At 35.5% G+C, this 15,968-nt stretch overlaps 1 protein-coding gene across 1 annotated transcript; it reads left to right on the forward strand.

Moving 5' to 3' along the window:
- Positions 1–1,301: 1,301 nt before the first annotated feature.
- LOC127088204 (protein NRT1/ PTR FAMILY 4.5) lies at positions 1,302–3,986 on the forward strand. The gene is made up of 6 exons (XM_051029120.1): positions 1,302–1,542; positions 1,647–1,725; positions 1,822–2,039; positions 2,180–2,626; positions 2,729–2,853; positions 3,050–3,986. Exons 1-6 carry the CDS (start codon positions 1,540–1,542, stop codon positions 3,885–3,887), a joined length of 1,710 nt encoding a protein of 569 aa, XP_050885077.1. The 5' UTR covers positions 1,302–1,539; the 3' UTR covers positions 3,888–3,986.
- The last annotated feature ends 11,982 nt before the right edge of the window (positions 3,987–15,968 follow it).

Below are 15,968 nucleotides of genomic sequence, written 5' to 3' on the forward strand. Positions count from 1 at the left end.
CTTAAAGAAATGGATTATTTTTTTTAAAAAAATCACAATTTTATTATTTAACAACGGCTCAATTTTAATATGTGTGATTCAATTCTATGGAATTTTCAACCAACCCTACTACCAATAGACAATAGGGACGGTACTGCTGGAAACGTTGAATAATAAACAACCTTTAAATTGTTGGCATAACTTAACAAACTCATTTTACACTTAATACTTCTTGTTTTATTATAAATCATGCTTGGAATACTGATTTGGAAGGTTGAAATGGGATTTAACTTATTTGAATTAGATTCCAAATTTTGTACTGTATAGATACTGTTACACTGTCATCATACGAACTATTTCTTTGAGTTGAATACACCTCTATTTTAATAATTTTAAAAATTTTCGTTCTTCTAATTTAATTTTTTTCTATTTCACAATTTTTATAATTTATTTTGTCCACTTCATTTTTTAGATATGACATGGATGATCAGGATAAAAAAAATATTTTTAATAAGATAAATTAAAATAAAAAATATTATTATTCAATATTTTCAAAATATTATTTTATAACATTATAAGTAATTTCATAAGAGTTTTTAACATTTTTTATAAAATAAATTAATAATTCCAATTAAATATTCTTTTAAAATTAATTTAGAAAATATGGCAACAAAACAACGTAGCAGTGCAATTAAAGTTGTGTTCAAAAGCCATTGTCATGCGTTAGTAAGCAAGTATGGCAAAGTGGAGAGATTCATACATTGGAATTGTTCGAGTCTAAATCAAATTCTTTTGCAAGAGAATGTTTCTGTCATGCTCTAATTCTGAAGAATTTTTTTTATAACTGTCCCATTTTTATAAAAAAAAAAGTTAAAATATCTCATTTGAAGAAAGAGAATAGCCCAGAGTATCTTTATTCATTCTATTTTATCTCAACACCCTTCTACTTTATTCCTGTTCATTTTATGATATCAATAGATAGTCAAATATTTCACAAATATTAAATGTGTATGGGAGAAATAGTTTGAATTTATAGTCATGTAATTACCACCCTATACTAACAGACACATGCCTAAAAAATAATATATAAAACTGACAAACACATGCATTGTTGACAAATTTCACAAAACTAGTTAAAAACATGCAGCCAATGCATGATTGAATGTCATTCATTAGGTGACATAAACTACACATATAAATAAACATTCATGAACAAAGTAGTTCAGACATGCCAATCAATAATATAGGTGTAAGTACTGTATAAGAACTTCATTATTGATTCATTCTAGTCATAAAAAATTATTTAAGTCAACAAATAAACTCAAAACATCCACGTTATAGGGACATGGAAGAGAAGAAAAAACATAAACAGAACTTCCCTTAACAAAATGTCACCAAATTTATTTTTATAATGTCAACTTGACATATGATTTTCTTATTGCTTACTTCAACCACAATTTGTGTCACATTTTTTTATATAAATTCATGGCACATGAAACTACATATAGTACCTAAAGAAGAAGGTTCTCATTTTCAGATCAAAGAAGATAGATACTAACCATGGTAAATGAAGTGATCTTTAGATATTTCTACGTCAACCGAATTGTCTGCTTAGAGTGATTCTTAACTTGCTTTGATTAATCCAACTTTGTTTGATGACTTGCTAGGGAATCTGCAGAGATATGTGTATGCAACCAAGGGTGCAAAGAAGACTAGGTGGAAAGAGAGCTGCACTTTTTGTATATGGTAACAACTTGGAAAATTCATTTTTGTTATGTTGTTTAAAATGTTTTGTTTTGTTTTGTTTTGTGAATTGAAGTTTCGATTTTGTGGATGTTGTAGCTATGGAAGGGTTAGAGAACATGGCGTTTGTTGCCAATGCAGTGAGCTTGATAACTTACTTCCTTGGAGATATGAACTTCAGCTTAACAAAATCAGCTACAACACTGACCAACTTTATGGGAACTGCATTTTTACTACCACTTGTCGGCGGATTAATTTGCGATACATATTTGTCTAGGTTCAAGACTTGTGTTCTCTTCGCATGCATGGAATTGTTGGTAAGTTTAATCAATTTCTCCTATTATTTTGTTGTGGTTGAACCGTGACTAACCTACGCATACACAGAATCTTCAAAAACTTAAGACGACTCTGCTGCTAGGCCATTATGACCTAATACAACTCATTCTTTTAACTGCAGGGATATGGTATCCTAACGGTTCAAGCGCGTTTCCAACAATTAAGACCGATACCCTGCAAAGATATAGCACCAATTCATATGAACCAATGCAAGCCTGCTGCTGGAAGCCAAGCTGCTATACTCTATACAGGACTATACCTTGTTGCATTAGGAACAAGTGGTATTAAAGCGGCGTTACCAGCCTTAGGAGCTGACCAATTCGATGATAATGATCCAAAGGAAGCATCTCAATTGTCAAGTTTCTTTAATTGGTTCTTGTTTAGTCTTACGACAGGAGCAATAGTTGGTGTTACTGTCATTGTTTGGATTAGTACTAATCAAGGATGGTATTGGAGTTTTACTGTCTGCACTATTGCAGTCTTGTTCTCAATTCTGTCTATTTGTATGGGAAAGTCATTATATAGAAATAATACTCCTAAGGGAAGTCCTCTAATTAGAATCATACAGGTGAATTAGATTATCTTCATTTTTTCTTTCTTTCTATTTGCTTCAAAATGTTATTGTATTAATTGGACTTTGTGTATTGATTTTATTTTATTGAACTTTCAGGTGTTTGTGGCAGCTTTCAAAAACAGAAAACTCCAAATTCCAGAGAATGAAGATGAAATGCATGAGATTCATGAAAAAGAAAGAGGGGACAATTATGAAATCCTTAAAAGGACAGATCAATTCAGGTTATAGAAATATAATGGAACATATTTGAATCTTCTAGTTTTGATTCCACATGACCTTTTAAGCACTTATGCTATAAGCGCTTATAAATACTTATGCAGATAGATACGTTTAAATAAGTCAATCTAAACACGACGGTAGATAAGCTTACATAAGTACTAATTTGTTTCTCTCTTTTGTGGAAAAATGAACTATCAGATTCTTGGATAGGGCAGCAATTGGTAAAAACAGTACAGGATCATGGAACCTTTGCACAGTGACACAAGTAGAAGAAACAAAAATCCTAGTCCGAATGCTACCAATAATATTAAGCACCATATTCATGAACACATGTTTAGCACAGCTTCAAACTTTCAGCATACAACAAAGCACAACCATGAACACAAACATCCTAGGATTCAAAATGCCAGGACCTTCTCTCCCAATCATCCCTCTATTGTTCATGTTTGTCCTAATCCCTCTATACGACCGCTTTTTTGTCCCGTTCATTCGAAGATTCACAGGGATTCCAACCGGAATTCGACACCTTCAAAGAATCGGAATTGGACTAGTTCTCTCAGCAATATCAATGTTAATTGCTGGTTTCATCGAAACACGTCGAAAATCTGTAGCAATAGAACACAACATGGTAGACAGCAATGAGCCTTTACCAATGACAGTGTTTTGGTTGGGTTTTCAATACGCTATTTTCGGTGCTGCAGATATGTTTACACTTATTGGACTTCTAGAGTTTTTCTATGCAGAAAGTTCAGCAGGAATGAAATCACTTAGTACAGCTATTTCTTGGTGTTCTGTTGCATTTGGTTATTTTACAAGCACTGTGGTTGTTGAGGTTGTGAACAAAGTGAGTGGAGGGTGGTTGGAAAGTAATAACTTGAATAGAGACAAGCTTAACTACTTTTATTGGCTCTTGTCTGTTATAAGTGTTGTGAACTTTGGATTTTACTTGTTTTGTGCTTCTTGGTATAGATACAAAACAGTGGAAGACAAACAAGGTGGTTCAAAAGATGATGTTGTTGACATAGTTAAGGTTTAATGTCAGATTACTAGGACTATTTAATCTATGTTGTTGTATAAAAAGAATTATTATAAATAAATGTTTTCTTGAGATATTAATAAATGTTTTCTTGAGATATTAGATGATTGTAGACCTCTTTTCATGGCGGCCATCTGACATGTTCACAATCGTTCAACACACCAAATTAGTATCCCAGTGTTACCTTGGATTTTTTGACCTAAATATAAATGACGAGTGAAAAACAATAAATATATCATGTGGAGGGTTAAAACTGAGTGCAGTCAACTGGAGGTCAATTGGTACAATGTCGAAGTAGCTGGAGGTCAAAGAATATTGTTAAAGTTTGAGTATGTTGGTCAGTTGTCGCCTGATTGAATACTATGCTATGTTGGCCAAGGTTGGAGTTCATCATTACAATGGAAACAATGTCGACTTGAGTACTACGTATGGAAAGTACTACATAGTTTGTTGTCGCAGCACCATCGATCCTGGTGATATCGACGCAATCGAGTCAATTCCCGATGATTAGTAAAAGTAGTTAAGATATTTGAATTATGTTGAAAGAGTGAGAATTGATTTGAAATGAGCGGCTACTCTAAGACACGTGGGGACTCGTTGAAGAAAACAGTCGCATGAGATGGAGGCGTGCCGTGACAGGGTTAGTCGACCGTTCGTAGGTAGTTATTTTTTATTAGTATATAAAGGGACTCATGTTTATGTTATAAGGGGTCTGCAATTGTACTCACATTTCTGTAAACTCAAAGTATCTATGCATTTGAGAAACGAGTGAAGAAAATGTACGTATGCGTTCCATATTTATAACTTTCAAACACTTTTACATTCAACCCTTTTTTCCGAATTAAGTTACATATCGAGTTCGCATTATAATTCTTGTCATTTTATTTTGTCCTACATTTCGATTTCAATTACTTTCATTTTCAAACCATTGTATTCTAAATCTTGTTCAAAGTCACATCTTTGTTCTTCAGATATTACCCAATAAAATATTGTTCAAAGTTTTAGACACACACAAATATGTTTTGTGATATTTTCGATTTTAATCCCTTAAGTATTAATATAAACTTATTTTATTTACCAAATTTTCAAGTAAATAAATTGGCACACCATATGAGACCCTTTTGTGTGTTTTTTTTACTTTGCATTTTGAAAATTATAGTTCTTAATTCTATTAACTTTTCATTTTTGTGAGTATGCATGAGACTAAGGTGTGGTAAAATAACAAAGAGAGAAGTTAGGAAACATGTAAGGAAATACATCAAGAGAATGGTAATTCCCAGAATAACAATGGAGAACAACCCTCTAATAGCGTTGGGACAAGCACAGTCGCCGCAATGTCGTATGGACCAATCCTTTCAAGCGCTAGTACTACGGCCATACCGTCGACAACAGTTACGCCAGTAATTCTACCATAAGGGACGATTTTGTCCCCAATACCCCGGAGTCACCCAGTGACTCCTAGACCAATTATGGCAACAGAGGTTAGACCTTTCGCCACAAGTTTTACAATGCCCATGTTAGGACGCAAACAACCTTATGGGATGCCAACGTCAATGATTGCAAATCTACATACCAATCCTGAAACATTTGTTGATAATGCTAAAAATATGTATTCGAAAATCTTGGCATCTGGCTTGGCCATAAGTAACCACAGCCAAACCATGTCACCCCATATGGGAATGGAATTTGGTTCCCATGCACTGCCAATATTTACGATGAATTCCGTAGTGGCAATGAGACAACATATGGATAAGAGTAACCACGATATGATAAATACTCTAACTCAACAAATGGGTACGATATTCAACCTATTGATTCAAAATACGAATCAAAGTTACCAGCAATTGGCAACTCAAATGAATTCGCTGATTTTTTTTGGCGCTCCCCCAACACAGGTTCGACCTATTATTCAACCCTAAATCGTTAGACAGGTTCAAAATGAATAGGAGATTTTGGAGGAAAACCTAGTAAACCAGGGACAACAAGTTGTGCCCTAAGTGGTCGAATAAGAGATACCTAAGAAGACATAGCGCCCACCTGTCTTGATAGCTAACTGAAACCAGAATATCGACCAAGTCGTCCATCAGGTTCGACAAGGAAATATGTTAGGAGAGAATAACCATGCAACCATTATCAAAAGGATAATGGCTCAGAACGGGGTAAACATGGGCCTGCAAAGGCCAAATTACATATCTCCCCTTTCAGAATACGTGTTGTAGACTGAACTGTCAAGGGGATGGAAAATCCCTAAGTTCACAAAATTCGCTTGTAACACTAATGAGTCTATCGTCAAACACATCGATCGATACTTGACTGAAGCGGGAGACATGGCTAATAATGAGAACTTAAGAATGAGATATTTCCCTAGTTCTCTCACAAAGAATGCTTCCATATGGTTTACAATCCTTCCTTCTCATTCAATCAATGATTGGACTCGGTTATAGAGGTTGTTCCATGAGCAGTGTTACATGGGGCAATCCAAGGTTAGTCTGAAAGAATTATCGAGCATGAAGAGAAAGTTTGCTAAATCAATCAACGACTACTTGAATCGATTTTGTTTATTAAAAACAAAGTGCTTCACTCAAGTTCCTGAATATGAGCTTGTCGAGATGATCGATGGGGGATTAGATTACTCCATTAGGAAGAAGCTAGATACGCAGTATCTGAGAGATATGACCCAGTTGACAGATAGAGTTCGACAGGTCAAAATACTGAAGACTGAGAAGGCTAGAGTGAACAAGGGTAAGAAAGAGAGTGTAGCTTACATCGATATGGAAGGCCAAGATCTGATGTCAGAGGTCGAATATAGCCATGTCGAAGAGTCTGAGGCTGATGTGGATGAATTAAAGTCAGGTCCCCCATATGTGTGTAAGTGGCTTATACTTGCAAATGGGAAGAGCTCCTCCGAGTCTGAGAAAATTGACAAATTCCCTAAGAAAACTTATATCTTCGAGGTAACAAAATGCGATGAAATTTTTGATTTGTTGGTTACAGGTGGTCAAGTACGGGTTCCCTCGGGCGTGAAAGTACCACCATTAGAACAAATAAAGAAATGAGGGTTTTGTAAATATCATAATTTTCTTGGGCATAAAACCTCACAATGTTTTCTTTTCAGGGATCTTGTTCAGAACACACTGAATGAAGGTAGGTTGAAGTTTGCTAAAGGAAATACTCCAATGAAGATTGACTCTAACCTTTACAAGTCGGAGATGCTAGCTACATGGAGCCTGTGACGATTAACATGGTTGAAATCACTGAAGATTTCGACATGGTTGAGTTTGAGGAAAATGAAAATCATATTGAAGTCGTGTACCCAAAGGATGGTGAAGGACTTGTGGAATTTCTATACAGGTGCAAGGCTGAAGAATCGGAGGTGATATTGTGTTTTAGATGTAGTGTTGTATTTGATAAGAAATATGCAAGAAAGGTTGAGAGTGCCTGTAGCGGTAAATTTGTGACCATCAAGCTATGGATAAGCTTAACGTCAATAAAACCAGAGTCATCACCGCACTTTTATTATTTCCAAAGGAAAAGGGAAAAGTATGTACAAAATCTAAAGATAATAAGTTTTCAAATCAAAACTAATAAAATGCCAGAGATTATAGGTAAGGGAGTTGGTTACACAGAGGGAAGGTGTTAGCACCCAAAGTGTCATAGGTACTCCTAGAGAGCCCTTTTTTTGTGCATATGTTTTTGGATATAAATGATGTTTGATAAAATATAGAGTGTGGGGATGAGAAAAGAATTCATTAATTATCTTTTTGTGTTTGACAAGACCTTTGGTCTTATGCCTACGTACCAACATAAAAATGAGGGATCAAAACCCCGTAATTCGTGATAAAAATTTCAAAGAAGTTGGTGAATTGATTTTAACAAAAGTTTAAATGAAAAGGCACAAAAGGCCAAAGATTTGAATAAGGTTGTTAGTTCTTTTTGTCTTTTGAAATTTAAGTCAATATGGTTAAGTTTATTTACAAATTTGATTTAAGGAAAGAAGTTTGAAAATTCAATGGCATAAGGCCAAAGTTTCTAATCATTAAAACATGTTTAAGTTGGAAAACACAAGCAAAGAAAGTTTTTGAAAAGAGGGAGAAGTTTTTAAATTTAATAAGTGGGAGGAGATGAAGATACTATCCTAAGCATAAATTTAAAAGTTAAGAGTTGAAAAGATCTGACCAATGGGATGCAATCCAACAGGCATGCATGTGATATAGAAACCCATTTTCCTTTGGACTTTAATCAAGCAAAAAGCAATAAGCAATATCCATACATCATGAAGATCAAGGCATCAAATAAAGATAGCCCTATCCAAGCAAGCATTCTAATAGCTAGCAGTCTTTAGTGTCTTCCAATGTATCAGATGAAATATTCCTTGATCAACTTAGAACAAAACATCAGACATAGAAAATAACAAAAATAACAATTAAACATAAAGACAAAGTAACAAATGAATTAAAGAGATCCAATGTCTTGCATCAGATAAAAGTTACTGTCAAAGATAGCTCAGTCTCAGATGTTGGCATTGGCCAAGTCCTTTGGCTCGTCGCCAACTTAGGTTCCCCTTGAGAAACAAACCTAATAACACTTTGTTAGAAGGTTTTTTCTATCAAGAAGGTAAAGATCCCCAACATTTGAAGCAGAAGATGGTGCATGCTTGACATAATGTGCATAGGAAAGGAAGAACCGAGCCTGGTTCGCGCAATTGTATAGCTTTGGAAGCTTACACTCTTTGGGTGAAGAATAGAGCTTTGGAGCTGAAGATGCCTTATGCTTGTGAGAGACCTATGTCTATGGTTGTGGTTGAGCCATTAACTCTCCCTAACCAAGATGTAGAGGAGTTGGAAGACGCGCTCGCCAAGATGAAACAAGAGAAGGATATGTGGGAAGAGCATTTCCATGCTTTGAGCAGAAATCATGAGGAGTTGCAACTTGAGTTTAAGGACAAAGATGCACTTATTGAGCTACTTGAAGACCGGGTGACAAAGAGGCAGAGAGAGCCAGGGGTTTCATATTCCTCTATTATGCCTCAGCTTTCTGTCGCTTGGAAGAAGATTGTCGATCAGCTTGTCCTCGAGAAGACTCAGATGAAGGTTTCTTTTGAGACCGAGATCCGACGTATTCGAAGGAAGTACGCTCCTGTCGCCAGATCTTCTGATGTTGTTGTTAGGGATCCTTAGGATGACTAGTCTCCTTTTCTCTTGTATTTTGTATTTTTGGTTTCTGAAATTGTACTAAGTGTAATCCTTCCGATTATATAAATAAAAGAGATTTTTTATGATCATATCAAATTGTTGCAATTATTGTTATATATATATATATATATATATATATATATATATATATATATATATATATATATATATATATATATATATATTTGCAAATAATATAGTAAGTTCCTTGAAAACAAAAATAAACAAGCATTGTATTTCATGCATCATTCGCATAATCAGGTTTCTCTTTCGCCAGATGTCTCATTGGTGTTTCTTGATCGCGACTTTATGAGTCGAATTGGGGTACAAACTGCAAGTGCACAGTTCTATCGCGTAGTTTTAAAAGATATCGATCCCACAGGGACTTATGAATCGATATACCGTTTTCTAAGGTTACTTCGTAAAGCTAAGGCGGGTAATACTTTGATTGTTTGGGGAAAAGTTAAAACTAAAAATAGGATCTAAAATAAATATCAACTAAACGGATATCGGTATGTAATTCGTCGTAATTAGGGAATCAATTCTTCGTTGGTTTCTTGGTTTTAAAATAAATCTTTTCAGTTGACACTATTGATTAAAAGTCTTATCTCAAACTCTCGCTCTGTTGAATTACCTATGATTTTATATTAACGTAGCTGTCACTTATTAGTTAAGTCAAAAACCACTTTTTGAAAACAATAGACTCCGTAGAAACTCTTTTTAAGAAAACACTAATCGTTTAAACACCCTTATCTCAAACTCTCGCTCTGTTGACTTAGGTTATATAATTAAATTCAAATGCTTAACTCTCGTCCTCACATTCAACCTTTAAAAATACTTTTTGAAAAAGATTAGAATTTAATTAACTCTAAAAATTGCTCTCGCCCTGATCTAGAATTAATGTCCAATTAACACTGTCCAGTCAAAAACTCAAACTCTCGTTCTATTGCTTTTGACTTCTTTATGTCTTTTACTTTCGTACAAAAACCTTGTTATTAAACCTGTAAATTGGGACCGTGAAAAGAGTGATTTTAATTTTAAACTTAATTAAAACAATTTAGTTTTGATTCCTTCATTCCGCTTACTTTACATACCGATACCTAAATAAATTAGCCAGACATGCTAAACAGATCTAAATAATTATCATGCATAAACAAATTCATCTCAGGCAAATAATATAAGTAAACAGTAAAGCAGGGCATATATAAATTCAAACAATAATTAAAGAACCTGAGTAATTAACATCAGTCTTGAACATCCACCACAGACCGGTTGGATTTGTTCTTGAATTCTTCAATCAAACAGAAAAATAAAAGCGAAGGAATAAAAAAAAACTAGATTCTAACGTAAGGTTAGATCTGGTGAAAGGTACACAATAGTTTCCGGTGTAGAAACTATTGTGCGAAAAAGAATTAATTAAGTGCTGAAAGCTTAACTGGAAAAGAAAATAAAAAATAAAACTGCAATTAAAAGCAAAAACAGTAAAGAAAATAGTGGTATGCTTGCACGGCTGGAAGAAGAAAAATTGCACGAAGTCGGGACAGTTGAACGACGAACCGAGAGCTTTTCCAAAAGCTACTATTTATATTGGTACTTTTTGTAACTGCTTCCAAGGGTTTTCCGTGTACATAGCCTTCACGTTGCAAATGGTCAAGCGTGATAGTAGGCTTCAACGTGGCCTGTTGCGTTCCTTGTGCCAAAAATATAGGAGAATGGTGTGACGTCTGTCACACCATGTGTGACGCTCGTCACACAAGTGTGTAAAGCGTGACGCTCGTCACAGTCACAGCGCCTGTGCTTTTTGGGCTGGGCTTTGGCTTTTGATATTTGCTTCTTTTCATCCCTATTTGCACCTCCTTTTCTTCCTTTTTTACTTGTGCTTCAAATAAACCACCTGAGATAAATAGAAAGAAAATACCGCATAATATCGAATAAAATGAAATAAATTGAAGTAAATAATAATATAATTTAATTAAATTGAGTCCTAGAATGTGATACTATTTCATGTTATCAAACTCCCCCATACTTAGATTTTTGCTTGTCCTCAAGCAAAATACAGTATAGAACTTGTTTTAAAAATTTTAGCCAGATGAAATTTCAAAACACACATCAATTCGTACTAGATTTCATGTAAACCTTGTTTAGAAGTAACTTGAGTTTAATCTTGACATCAACAACCACCGTCACAACCTCAGATAACCCCACCTTATGCAAACCAGTTCGAGTAATGCCATTATAGTTATCCTAGTTCCTTTACTCTTACTTCACCCGTTTTCATTCTAGCGAAATCACATTAAGCCCTTTATCTTTTCGCGCACATAGTGGAGTAACCGGTTAGTGATTCTGATCCCCTTTTTGCTAGAAGTTTTGGTACATAAGTCGGATAACTTCGTTATTCAGTCCATTGCAAATTGCGGGGGATCGGACCGTAGTCCGCCCTACCAAGTTCAGTACCAGATACCTGCTGAACCAACTCATGATGGATCTTTCATATTATGCTTTTGTATGATCTGCAACCTTTAGATTAAATGATCTGGTAAGGATCACCTAACTTAATTAGTGCATTTCCTAATATATATATATTTTATATTACTTTGGGAATCATTCACTTATATTCATCGGCCCTCCACGTAGTTTGCTATTAAGATGGTGCTGACTTCTCGTATAAACTACTCGGGGTTACTATAAAACTAAAAGTTCAAGGGATTGGTATAATAGGTACTTATCCTGATCTAACATGTTGAGGTTCTTAGAGCGTTGTTATGGTAATAATTTTTGTCTTGATTTCACTCAAGTTTTATAAAATAAGCGACCTTTATACTTATTGGGTGTGTTAAATTTTTGTTATGGCTCAAGAAAATTGAGGGGAATAGATAATACGAATTTTCACACTCGGGACTTGACTTAAAATAAATTATTCTTATTATATATATATATATATATATATATATATATATATATATATATATATATATATATATATATATTTTATATATAATTTTTTTTTTAAATTATGAAAGGGAAATAACAATGAAGAGAAAGATACATACTTGAAAAAGAAAAAGGAGGATAGAAAGATACACGGTTCCCCCCCCCCCTACTTAAATGAAACATTGTCCCCAATGCTTTTAGGAAAAGAAATACAAAAAGAAAGGAAAAGGAAACGAAAGTCAGTGCGGCCTGCCGCCTCTTGTTCTTGGACCTGGTGATCGTTGACGTATTTCTAAGTCGTCAAATCTGCTGAACAACTCAGTGAACCGCTGGTCGGTTATGGCATTCCTCTCTTCCTGTTGTTGTTGCATTTGGCACATCATTTGCATCATTTCGAGATTCTGTGCTTGCATACCATCAATAGCATCCATGATGTCGTCGTTGGTTGCAGGCCTTCTATGGGGAATTGTAGCATGGTGCTCAATTGGTTTTGGGATAGGGAGTATTCGGTGTTGAACATACGGAAGGTTGCGGTACCGGTTAAGAATTCGTCTTCACCGGTGGGAGTGTTGTACGCATAGGAACTTAAAAATTCTAAGGTTAGGGATGGGTAGGTGGGTTGATTATGCGTGCATAGAAAGGTTAAACCAGCAAGACGGAGCATCCATTCTATACCTTGAAGTAAACCTAATTCTTGTAAACAGGTTAGATCAGGATACCTGGTAGAGATGACACCTCGTTGTTGGAAACGCTCGAACTGCTCTCTTTGATAATTATCATCTTCGGATAGGAAGATGATATTTCCGAAATTTTGATTTCCCGCCATACTGATGAATGAGTTGGAAGAAGTAATTAGGAAAGAAAAGAAATATATTTGATTGTATAGAATAGTTGTGATGTAGGGAGAAAGGTATGGTGGGTATTTATAGGAAAAAAAATTTGAAGTTGGAAAGGGAGTGGTTGAAAAGTAAATAAATGTGGGTAAATGTGAATAAATGGGGAAGGTAAAAAGGTGAAGAGGTGTAACGGTCGTCTCCAACGGCTTTGTAACGTTCACCTAGTCAGAAGGTGTTACGCTCGTTACAGGGGCATGACGGGCGTCACAAGCACTTGGCGTGACGTCTGTGATAGGTTGTGTGACGCTCGTCACACAGTCTTTTTGGCATGGTTACTGCTTGCGTTCTTCATAATGATTATAGTAATTTATTTATTTTTGTTTTTGTTTTGCTTTGCTTCAGATTATTTTACTCTGCTATTGCGATATTTTTAAATTTCATTGCATGCTGTTCTACTTTGTATAATAGTGCATAAATATATTTTTTTTTCTTTAATAAGTTATGTAGGCAGCAACAGTAGAGAGCATTATTAATAGATATTGCATAATTCACAATAAAGTAAAATAAATCAATAGCTTCATAAAACAATCATAATGTAACATTGGGAAAAAAAAACAAAAATGCGAAAGGGAAACAAATACGAACATAATTTGAAATAACATTAATGAATAATCTAGCTAAAACTAAATAACTAAGAAAAACGACTTCTATCCATCTGCATGATCTCTGGCCGGAGGAGAAAAGGAGTTAACACGGTATAGCAACTCGTGAAACTGATTTGTCATACTGTTCATGTATCCCAGAAATTCGTGTCTCATGTTAGCGAACTCTTCTCTGAGGGCGTCTTGTTCTGACATCAAAGCTTCGATGGCGGTATTATAATCAGTTCCGGGCATATGATGTCTAAGGTCGGATATTGCCGATTCTTCGGTCTGAACAGGTTGAGGAGGAGGATCAATATCATAATAACCAGATGGTGTCTGAGGGTTTGATTCAGCATAAGGAATTTGGTCATCACAAATTTCATAGTCCTGGGTGGATTCAGTGGATCTAGCAGGAGAGGGGGTTTCATTCAGATTGTAGAGCCAGTTATTGCGGTTATGAACACTAGTCCTAGGATTGGGCATGGTGAATAGGCAAAGAACTTGGTTGTTAATTATAAGCTCAAACTCGTCAGACCCTAGGTTTGCTATAAACATAGTGTTGAAGAGGAAGGGTATACTCATAATAGTAATGCCACAAAAAGGGCTTAAGTCAAGCATAGGCTGACGTAATCCGATAGCATTACCAATCATGGTTATCAAACCGCCTATTCGAATTGGTGCTCGCTCATCTTGGATAAGGTGGTCTAAATTTGCCAACATAAAAGTGGCACCGTTTACTGGACGGTTCTGGGAAGCACAAAATATGATGAAGAGTTCATCACGTGAAACTGTAGTACTGTTTGGCTTCTTCCCAAATAAGGTGTGGGTCAGGATCTTATGGAAATAACGAAAGGCCGGGTTATGTATGTTTCCAGAGAGAAACTCATGTTCCTCGGGATCGTCATTTCCAGTCAAGTTACCCCAAAAGTGTTCAAGTTCTCTATATTCAAAAAGTTCTTCTTGGCTCACTGTGAATGTGTCAAAGGAGGTAGGGAAACCTAAAAGGTTGGTAAAGTCTTGAATATTAAATTGGTACTCCATGTTAAACATTTTGAACTGGACGAAACCTCTACTTATTCCTTTCCCATGGCTGGGTAGATAGATCAGGGAGCTAAGGAATTCTAGTGTTAGTCTTCGGTAAGTGACGAAATGTCTACGGATAGGAGAGGTTTCCCACCCTATCTGACTCAGCAAATACAGGACACTTTCTCTTAGTCCAAGGGCAGTCATTGCCCAGTCATCAGCATACAGACTAGGTAGCATCTCTCTCGTGGCTAGTTCCTCAAACTTTTATTTCTGAGCTGTTCCTCTGAATTTGATACCCATACGATCAATTTGTCCCATCAGGTTAGTGTTAGCTAGAGAAAAGAAAAACAAGAGTTTTAGTCAGGATTTGGCCAAATGCTGAAAGAAGAAGAGAAAGGTTTTTAATAAATTAAAATAAATTAAGAATGAATACTAAACAAAAATTAAAAGAATAATTAAGGAAGAAATAAAAAATATAAATATTTGTGGGTTGTCTCCCACTAAGCGCTTTGTTTAATGTCGCAAGCTCGACATAAAAACTATCAATTATAATCTATAAGTTCTGGAGGCATTTCGTCCAAGTGCAAGACTTGCGAATCTTCATTGTTTTCTGCATAGTGATAATGTTTTAGACGTTGCCCGTTTACGGTAAATGGTTCCATAGATTTGCCTTTAATTTCTACTGCTCCACTGGGAAAAACATTGGTGATTTGAAAAGGACCTGACCATCTAGATCGTAGTTTTCCCGGAAATAACTTTAGCCTAGAGTTAAATAGAAGAACTATATCACCTTGTTTGAAGATTTTCCTTGATATGCGCTTGTCATGCCATTGTTTTGTTCTTTCTTTGTAGATTCTGGCATTTTCGTAAGCGTCTCTTCTGAGTTCCTCTAATTCGCTTATATCAAGGATTCTCTTTTCGCCGGCGGCTTTATAGTTTAAATTTAGATTTTTAATAGCCCAATAGGCTTTATGTTCTAATTCTACCGGGAGGTGACAGGATTTTCCATAAATGAGCTTAAATGGGGTTGTCCCTATGGAAGTTTTGTAAGCAGTTCGGTAAGCCCATAAAGCTTCTGGTAATTTCAATGACCAGTCTTTCCTTAAAGTGGCGACTGTTTTCTCTAGTATCTGTTTGATTTCTCTGTTAGACACTTTCACTTGCCCACTGGTTTGAGGGTGGTAAGGTGTCGCTACTCTATGTCTTACGCCATACTTAAACAATAGTTTTTCGAGTACCTTGGATATGAAATGCGATCCACCATCACTGACTACTATTCTTGGGACACCAAACCTTGGGAATATTATATTCTTAAAGAGTCTAGTTACTACTCGTGTGTCGTTTGTTGGAGAAGCTATAGCTTCAATCCATTTTGATATGTAGTCAACTGCCACGAGTATGTATTTGTTACCGAAAGAGGATGGAAAAGGTCCCATGAAGTCTATTCCCCAC

Source organism: Lathyrus oleraceus, chromosome 5, assembly GCF_024323335.1.
Source record: "Lathyrus oleraceus cultivar Zhongwan6 chromosome 5, CAAS_Psat_ZW6_1.0, whole genome shotgun sequence".
In the NCBI taxonomy this organism is placed as follows: Eukaryota; Viridiplantae; Streptophyta; class Magnoliopsida; order Fabales; family Fabaceae; genus Lathyrus; species Lathyrus oleraceus.